General features: G+C 37.6%; 1 protein-coding gene across 1 annotated transcript; it reads right to left on the bottom strand.

Moving 5' to 3' along the window:
- Window positions 1-664: 664 nt before the first annotated feature.
- On the bottom strand, window positions 665-9,164 carry TYW5 (tRNA-yW synthesizing protein 5). Its single transcript, XM_010175956.2, has 7 exons — window positions 9,003-9,164; window positions 5,992-6,061; window positions 5,067-5,111; window positions 4,414-4,551; window positions 3,422-3,509; window positions 2,821-2,937; window positions 665-1,051 (listed from the first exon to the last, which is right to left on the bottom strand). Exons 1-7 carry the CDS (start codon window positions 9,131-9,133, stop codon window positions 795-797), a joined length of 846 nt encoding a protein of 281 aa, XP_010174258.1. The 5' UTR covers window positions 9,134-9,164; the 3' UTR covers window positions 665-794.
- Window positions 9,165-9,920: the final 756 nt, after the last annotated feature.

Below are 9,920 nucleotides of genomic sequence, written 5' to 3'. Positions count from 1 at the left end.
AAGTAACCGTCTACAATGCAACTCCCTTTCATATGCTAACAAAAGGCATTTCAAACACCACTCCCAATGGATTCTACATCTACTCCAGAACTATGAACTTCATTTCAGATTCTGGGACTGGAGCTGGATGGATCTGCAGGCACACAAGTTGCAAGAGTTTCACAGCTGCACGAACAGCAATGCTGCCTGACTGCACTAGGACAGTGACAAACAAGGTTTCCTGTACAGAACCTTATTCAGCTAGGAAAGGGGTAAAAATAATTTACCTTGCGGTCAAGCTGCTGCACAATTCTAAGCTTAACCTTTCATGATTAGCTTTGTTTTTTTCCCCATGCCCACGGTCAGTTTCACCACAAGAGGGAGTAGAAACTCCCCACACTTACTACCAAGCTATTACTCAAAAAGAAACCATGACTGTTAGAACCACCACCAATGGCTTTCTTGGACCTCCTCAGAAACCACTATGGTGTTCCTAAACTTTAGTAAACGAGATGGCATTCAGGAAGATGTGCAGTTACTTCTAAAAGTAGTGTTGTAAGTGCAGGCACTGCAAATGTATGCCTTGTTGTAGGAGAGTGACCATCTCCAGATCAAGCAGATTGTGCACTCACTTGCACATGAAGAAAAAAAAACAAGAAAAAAACCTACAAGATAAACATTCATCTATAATAAAGTTTATCAGCATAGTTTTTATTAGCTTTACAGAAAGCGTATGTATGTACACATGGACAGCTTCCATATTAACATACACTTCTCTACTTTCACAGGAGCTTCCTGAATTACAATGTGTTATTTTATCCATAATCATTCCTATAGGCTTTTTCTTGAATGCGTAACACCATTCTCCGAGCATAAAAATCCCTATATTCCTCAGGTAGTTCTTCAAGTGTTTTCAAGGCCCTGTCCAAGATCTGTATAGCTCTAGAGGCTGCTGTGGGATCTTTATTTCCGTAAGTGTCACTCTTATCATAGGACTCAGCAGGAAGGTGCTTCCAAAAGACATTCAGTGCTACTCCAAATTCCTCAGAAATTACATTGTGGAACCACAAAGCTGTAGAAAGAAGAATGTCTAAAATGAAAATTACTATCTGAAACTTCCACGTGACTCACGTAACAAGTGTCAGAATCGCCCAAACTAAATCTAGTTGAAGAAAAGCCTCCACTACTATATTTTTAAATTTATATTAATTCCTGAATATATCACATTGTACCAAGTTCTTCATGATGTTTACGCCAATCCATAAGTTCATACAAAAGTAAAAACTGCTGAAGTATGAAGAGACACTCGAATGTAAGCAAATTATAAGCATGTGTAGCATGAAAATAAGACATCTCCCCTGTTTACCTCACTCATCTCTACTTTGAATGCAGATACCTATTTTCATAGATTTGGTGCCTAACCTTGCATAAACTGTCCAAGCATTAATGTAAAGCAGCAGCCAGGTCCCCCATGCAAATTGCTAATCTTTTCACAGTAAAGTCACATGGCTTTTCAATTGAATCATCATGGCTGTGGTAAGGAAGCAAAGACATTTCTGCCTCATTGAGTACATTTAAAAAATAAGTTTGATATTTAAAATTTTTAGTATATTTAAAAATAAGTTTAATATTTATTTTTACCCTATTTCAATTTTAAGCCAAAAGAGTGAATGCTGTGCTTACTGCAGCTTAGTTGCTGGTACGTGCTGAAGACAGAAAAGCTTATTCTGAGAAACAAACAAGAAGTTTCTTTCAAGTTAGGAAGTGGGGCTGCTTCTACCTTCTCCATAATAGCCACACACATTTTTCAAAGAACATCCCCTTTTTTTTAGTAATAAGCGTTCCAGAATACTGGCAAAGGTAGCACCATTCTCTGGACTCAAAAATCCCTATACTCCACAGTCGCTCTTAATTTTAAGAGTGCTGAATGTATGTTAAGTTTGGACCAGCACACCTACTGGCAAAGATAAACTGGTATCTGTACTGCATAGCAGTACAGAACAAAACAGAAAATATGTATGTTGACATTAGCAGTAGTGTGACATACCTTTCACTAACTGTAATCAAAAGTTTCTTTAGAAAGAAACACAAATGGTAAATTCAAAATTAAGTAAGGAGTCCAAGGCTAAGAATCTATTTTAAATCTTCTTAAAAACCTACTGCCTTCTTGTTTACTGGCCTGTTTATATTGCCCAGATAATATGAAAAAGAACAGAATAAGTATCTGCCACAAGCTCATGATAAGTTAAAATAAAAAATCAATAATAAATAGGAATAGTTCAATAGGAGTAATTGAAATGCTTTTCCCTGATCACCAGAATTGTCATCTCAACCCAGGAAGCAGCTTTATACTTCCTGCTTGTGCAGAAAAATGATTAGGACTTATCCTTTCATTCCCCATGGGTGATTATAAATCTCTAGAATGTCCAATAACTCTACCATCCATAATTGTAATCAAATCACATTCCTCACAGTTCTTAAGTGCCAGAGCTACAGAACAGAAATGGTACTTCACTCAAATTCTGTCATTAGAAAACTCAGATCAATGAAGAAACTTCAGATTTCACAAATTGATTTTATAGTGCTAATCTATTAGGACACAAATTCAGAAGCATACAGTGTAATCTTGAGGGAAGGTAGAATTTGTAGGTAGATATAATAATACCTTTTATTAGGCTAATTAGTACAGTTGGAAGAAGACGACAAGTTTTGACAATGTCTTTAGATGCTCCTACTTTTAACACAGAAATGCCTTAGCAACCTCTTACCATCCCTAGAAATGAGAAATTGCAAACAAACTGTTTAAAAACACAACATGGTCAAGAACTATTTGTTACTTACCTGGAATAAATAACACATCTCCTGCTTCCAGAAAACACTGATAGCGCTTGGCTTTCACGAAAAGGGGGTATTTCTCTAAGTCTGGGTTATCCACATCCAGCACCTCTGATTTAGTACCTAGGAAAGTTTCCAGAAGTAATGAATAAATGTTCCTACTCTTCCAAACAGTAACAAAGCATTATCACATTGCTGGAAACAGCAGTTCTTAAATCAGCTTTAATACTGGTTTATTGTTCTGTAACTCTTCTAAAAAATCAGGCAAACCTGATGGCACTCCTTCTTTACTGAAGAGGCATATTCTCCTGTTGCCTATATTTCTCCTATAACTGCAACCTTATGAACACTAAAAGACACTTTCCCTGACATTTAAAATGCCATTTTAATGCAGACAGTGCACTGTACTCCTCCACAGTTAGGCCTAACCTGCCCCACTAAAATTATTAGCTTTGACTATAGCAAACAGCATCAGAATTATGGGTCCAAATTACTTCTTTTGTATCAAGCTGTCTGTTAGTGATTTTTTTCTACATTGCAGCACTTGTGAGCTGGAAAGGCAACTACAATCACCAAACTCTGAACTAGATAAATGTGACATGCATACCTGATAAATACAAATACGGTGCATCTCGGGGACTATACAAAACAACTCGTTTGTTCCCTGTTACTTGGATTAAGAAATTATCCATTACCTGGAATAAGCATAATAAGAGAGATGTCAGACAAGAGTTAAGAATGAATACATAGCCTGCATTAATCTAAAATACCATCAGCTTAAGAGAGGGAATTAATAAAACCTTCTGATTTTAAGAACTAGCTAAGAGAACTTCCACATATAGTTAATCTAAATAACTCAAGAATGTGAGTTACTTTATCCCCTTAGCTGCACATTCTTGATCAATAGTGTATTTGTAAACACAGTGTTTCTTTCCAAAAACTTTGTGGTTTTCCTTAAATAGGAATCAAGTTCTTCCATCTTAAAACACAAGGATATACCATACTTTAGACATATAAACCAGCAAAATATAATACAAAATATATTTAGGGTTTATTTTCTTTTTCAGTGTTACCTGTACCTCATTTTGCATATTGATAAAGGATTATTTTTCCTAATTACAATGCAAAATACTAGTTCTCTTATAAACAATTTTATTCAGAATTACACTGCACAATATTAGAAGACAATCTTATTTGGGATCGACTTCATTGCAGCAACAGACCACCCAAATAATTGCACAGTTACCAACAATCTGGCCACTAGAATAAAAAAAATTAAGGTAATCTTGAAGATGAAAATGTTGAAAGTTACTATGTTTCAGATTTTTAACTGAAACTCGAAACAGTTAAAAAAAAGGGAAAAAAAATCAAACATAATTTAATCTTACAAGTATGGAATTAGACATAAACCCAGTAAGATATTATGCCCACACAATACATCTATTTAAAGTTCACTGTACCACTGAATGTGATTCATTTCACTATTTCAAAACATGTGAAGTTTGTCATTAACAGATCTTTGTCAGAGATTTGCACCTTAGTATTTCAACTCCGTAATGCCATCTGCAACGTTTTATGCTAAACATATGTATTACCTACATCATAATGTGTCCATAACTGCAATCCAGCTGAGCTGATGCGGAAGACACTAGAGAAAAACTGTTCCTTCTCAAAATACTCTGGAAGCTGAACATCTTCTGCCAAAATAGGAAACTGCTTTCTGATATCTGCAATATCCTGAAACAAAAAGGATGTAACTCTTAGAGAACCATATATGCACACTGAAATAAGGGAGCACTTCACCAGCATTTCTCATCACATAAAACACAGGGCTAGAACTGCAGCGTTGGCAAATAGCTGAAAATAGCAATGCTTTTTGGTGGTCACCCTTTCAGCACTGACTTGGCCAACAATACTAGTAAGAACAGTCAGAGAGCTGCTTTGAACCACAGCTGCTAGAAATCACACTGAAGAAGCAAGAGATCATCGGAAATCCTTTTACATTAGTTTACAACAACAGCTAAGAAATGGGAGGTGAGGAATGTACTCTTCAGTGATCAGCTAAGCTCTTGTATTACAGCAACTATTTTAGACACTTAAATATTCTGACCTACATCCAGTCAGATTCATAGGACAAGTGACCACACAAGTTGTATGGCTCTACTGCACAGTCAGCAGATGACAACAGGCTTTTAAAAATATCCCTAAACTGCTGCTTTACAATATTAGAACTGTAATCTCAAGTAACTCACCTTCCTAGCATCTTCACCTACTGATCGCAAATAGTACTTTTCATCCTGAAGAGAATACAAAAAGAGAGTTGTTTTGTGTTTTCAGTATGAACTACAAACACACTTAAACAAAAACTCTGAATTTTCTCATTAATCTAATGCAAGGCTTCATTAAAACATGGTACAAAGAAATGGCATTTATAAATTCAGCTACTTTGTTATACTGCCTTCACTCTACTGCTCTCTGCTGTTCATCTCAAGAAATAGGAAAAATACGTTAATTAACTGAGAGTAGAAGAGTGGGGGAGACTTGTCAACTGCTTCAGCATTGCTGTTACTGAACTGATTCAAAGCACATGGAGATTATAATTTAAGTTCTTCAGAACACTGATGCAGGAAGCTATTTCAACTGATTTCAAAACTTAGAGCATTCTATGTAGCACCAAAGGTGAAAAGCATGTCAGCATTCAAAGCTGTTTCCTTTCTAATCAGTTACCTGAAAAATCCCTAGTTTGAACACTGTTACATAAAGATAGCCACACATTTGCTACTCACAAATTACGTTACAATAAGTCTGTACTTGTATTTTGATTTCAGATGTAATCAAACTCTAAAATATCTTCAGGATGTTTTCTTGCAAAACACCTAAATGATAGTTATTATTTTAGGCAAAGTTTCATTTCTCAATTTTATGCGGGAATTCTTTCTCATGTAAGCAGTTTTTGTTAAGAGAAACAGGACCACTGAAGTTAACCACACTGTACACACAGAAAGCAATTTCTGAGAAAACTTTTCTTTTCCCCACATTTTTTCCCTTGGCTCCAAGCCACACAAAACAGATCGAGTGCTTTACTGGAGTAAGACTTTAAATTACAAACCATTGTTTTCTCCCTCCATATACTGGCAAAATAACCAATACAAGTAACTGTGTCACTAAGGAAATTACCTCAGAAAGAAAGTACTCCTTGTGTTTGACTTCAGCTGCTCTTCGTACAAATACATCAAAAGGCAGAGTTCTGAAATATAAATATTTAAATTTATACAATGAATCAATGTATCAACACATGGTCTAAATGCTAGGTTGAAAATCATAAGCTCTTACCATATCTGGTATAAGTGAAGATGCAATATGCTGCTCTTTTTTAAAAAAAAAAGTGGTGACTAATCAGTGTTTGCAGTGGATGTTTTAAGACACTTAACCTGTCTGCTTTAGTAAATTGTCCCAGTATAGATCCAAACAGAATCATGTAATTGCTGAGGCTGGAAGGCAACTCTGCAAATCCTCCACTCCAGCCCCTCTGCCAAGAGCAGGTTGCCCAGGACAGCGTCCGGTTGGGTTTTGCTTCTCTGCAGGGACAGAGACTCCATAACTTATCTGGGCAACCTGGTACGTTGTTTGACCACCCTCACTGTAAAAGAGGGTTGTTTTGGGTTTTTTTTTTTATATAGTTTAACAGAATTTCCTGTATTTAAACTTGTGCCCATTGCCTCTTGTCCTGTCACCATGAACCACTGAGAAGAATCTGGCTTCATCGTCTTGACTCCCTCCATCAACTATTTATGCACTTTGGTTAAGTTTCCCCCTTGAGCTTAAGGGGTCTTAATGGTTTGAGTCACAGTGCAAGAAATCTCTTCACAGTGAAATTAGACCCAAACTGTGGCCAGCGCCTGACAATACTTGCTTAGACTATTTCTCTAAAAGCGTGTCATTTTTAGGCTTGTACATTTTTATAAATTGTATACATTGTACATTTTTATAAATTTGCAGAAAAGCTCAGCATCAAGAAAACTATTTCAGGTGATACAGGTATGTTTACATGTATGCATTTTCTGCTATGAATTTGTGCATGAACACAGATACCTATCTTCATCTGTAGAGCTATAAAATTTATTTCAGTTATCTGATTTTTTAAAAAATATGTGCTACATCAGCTGAGCAAAACACAGGAACCTTGCTATTTTCAAGTGTTCCTTTATAGTTTTCCTTTAATTTATTAAACACAACTTCAGAAGATTCAAAAAGAATTACTAGGTGTTAGAGCCTGTCCCTCTGAAGTCAACAGAAGTGTTACATATTTATTTAAGTAATGGGAGCTTTTCATAAGTATTACAGATTTTGGCATGAGTTGATAGCTGAATGGCAAACCAAGCACAAGCAGTAACAGGACAAGTATTCATTGTTATGGATATTACGTTATTAATTCAATGTTATGTTCATTCAACTCACCATCTAACATTAAGTGTCACTGGATAAAGAATATATTGCATGTAAACATCAAATTTCAGAGCAGCCACCAAGTACCCAGGGGTAAGAAGAAACTATCCTCAAGCAAAATTTTTTGTGATCTTAGTTATTCCTTCTACTGGAATGTGACCTGCATCTGACAGTACTTAGACCACTTCTCTAAACATTTTAGTCTTGTTTCTAAGAGACAAATACAACAACCATTGAGGTTAATGGAAAAACAAACAAGCAAAACCCAACTCTCTGACTTCAGCTGAAATGCTTTTGCTACTGAAGAAAGTGAGAGCACCGCTCCACCACAGCTTAAACTGATGCATGCTGGTGCTGCCACAGCTCTGCCCTTGCTGTCTACCTTAGTCATCCCATCTCCTCCCTTACGCTAGCGCTGGCACTCATCTGACCTCATGGTGAACCTGCCAGCAAAGCTAAAACAGCAGAAAAACATTCAGATTTCTACAGCACATGACAAGGTGGCTGAATGAGTCCCAGACCCAACACAAAGACAGGGTAGGAGCATGCAACTTACAACAGGACTGCAGTACTACTCATGTGCATGTTAAGTCCTCAGTGTTTCTACTCTTTTAGTTCTACTTATTCTCCCTTCATATTACAAGGGGCTTGCTGTGGAAAGGGTCAAAGCTTTCTGAATTTCAAGTGAAGTAGGGGAAAGTCCTAACAGCTTCTATAATGAAGCACCATCAGAGCACCTCCATATGGCTCTCTACAAATCTGCTAAAACTAGCATGCCATATCAACTATGCGTGAACTCACGGTAAGAGATGTTATAATAAGAAACAAAATAGAGCAGGGAATCTGGCAAATTCATTCAATTACAACCTAATATCAAAGATTCAAAAGTTCATTATGTGGTGAGCAGAACATACCGTAATAAGGTGGTTTTTGCCCTGAACAACAGGCTCCACTCAAAGAGACTTGTAGCTTGTTTACACTTACAGCATACACTTCTGCTGCCTCAAAAGTTTAACAGACTGAACACATCTTGTTCTTACTTTGGGAAAACAAACGACAACTGAAATAAAGGCATTTACCCTTGAAGAACAACACAACAACTAGATTAGATAAACTCTGAAGAAATGTTTTGACAGCTACATGAGAGGAACTTCAGAGGATCAAGAGTCTATGTGACCCACATCATGATCAAAGAGCTGGTAAAATGTGTGGTATCCAGTAGTTTGAACATTCTGAGACTGCACCCACTAACTTTGAAAGGAGCTTGGTTTTAATTAGTAACATCCCTCCTAGAGTGGAATAGCATGCCTGCCACATGCCAGCACTCAAAGAGGTTCAGACATATGGTGAGTCAGAAACTAGCACTCTTCAGTAACACTGAAAACGCACCATGTAATTAGAACAAAAGAGCATATCACCTAGTATCAAGGGGTTTGTGGGTTTTTTATTAACACTAGCAAATGCCAGGCTCAAATTTCCTACAAGAGTGCTCTGTCAAAATATCTTTATAAACTTCTTCATGCCATCACTTTTAAGGCCCTTTTTGGCCCCTCCTTTCATCCTTGTAGTGATATTTGTGGAATGAAAAGAAGAGGGGGAATGAAGGACAGCACTTTGATAGGTAATTTAATGTTTTCATAAACTATCTTCACATTCTCACCCTCAGCTTCAAAGAGAGGCACTGTATGTCTGAAAGTTACAAGCACACGCCTTTAAATACAAGAGGCCTTGGAATGAAGTACCTATACACAAAGTTCTTACTGAGGAAATCCATCTGTGGCACCGCAGAAACATGAATCTTTACTTCTTTAGATCCTTCGGCTTCGCTCAAGTAATCTACTGTCCATTTGGTTGTGCAAGTGCCCAGTTCCATTCCTGTCAGCACTACTGGCTTTCTCTAAGGAACAAAAAACAAACAAATAAACAAAAAAACCCCACAAAAAACCCAATGGTGAAATGATCATAGCATCTAGTGGAAAAAAGATCAGAATTAATTTTCTAAACAGGTCAGTTGAATACCAGGACCCACTACACAAAGTCACAACTGATCTGTTCACAAATGAAAAAAGTGAATCAGAATGCTGAATGTTGAAACAAAACACAGTAAATCATGGGCCTGTTTTTCCGTTTACTATATTATCTTTCCTAGAAAGATAAGGAAGAATATGGAGAGGCAAAGACCATTTTAACGCTCACTTTGTGCTGGGGCCATTAAGTAATCTAGCCAGGCTGAGGAACAGCTGTAGTCATCCTAGGTAGAGCTTAGCAGAAAGGTGTAGACTGTGAGCTACGGTGGTGCTATGTGTTCTCCTGAAAGAAGCTCTTTCCACCTATACTAAGGCTCCTTGATGCTGACAACCATGAAGAGGTTCGATCCAGTGCACACAAAAATAGCAGCAGAAAAACACTTTTGCTTTGAAGCGGGACCTCGGAGAAAAAAGTAACAAAAACGGAGCGATCACGCTTCTTCTAACCGCTCTCAAAGAAAACGAACTGGCAGGCAGATGAGCTGTCAGAGCTCTCCAGCCGCTCAGAAGGGATCTGCCTGCAGAAGTTCCTTGTCCCTGAGCTCACACCGCCCGTAACGCAAACACCGCAACCCGGACCTGTCCGCACGAGCTCTGCCAGGTGAGGCGGTGCGGCGGGAAACCTCCCGCCTT

Source organism: Antrostomus carolinensis, unplaced genomic scaffold, assembly GCF_000700745.2.
Source record: "Antrostomus carolinensis isolate BGI_N321 unplaced genomic scaffold, ASM70074v2 scaffold30499, whole genome shotgun sequence".
Lineage (NCBI taxonomy): Eukaryota > Metazoa > Chordata > Aves > Caprimulgiformes > Caprimulgidae > Antrostomus > Antrostomus carolinensis.
Note: the sequence above shows the minus strand (reverse complement) of the source record. Positions and strands in the feature narration are given on the sequence as shown.

What these genes read in the sequence shown, in the direction of transcription:
- TYW5 (XM_010175956.2), bottom strand. Translation starts at nt 9,133, where the DNA reads ATGGAACTGGGCACTTGCACAACCAAATGGACAGTAGATTACTTGAGC. An exon ending in AGGAGTACTTTCTTTCTGAG is followed by an intron (nt 5,112 to 5,991) that starts GTAATTTCCTTA and finishes TATTCTCTTCAG; the next exon opens with GATGAAAAGTACTATTTGCG. An exon ending in AGATGTGTTATTTATTCCAG is followed by an intron (nt 1,052 to 2,820) that starts GTAAGTAACAAA and finishes TTCTTTCTACAG; the next exon opens with CTTTGTGGTTCCACAATGTA.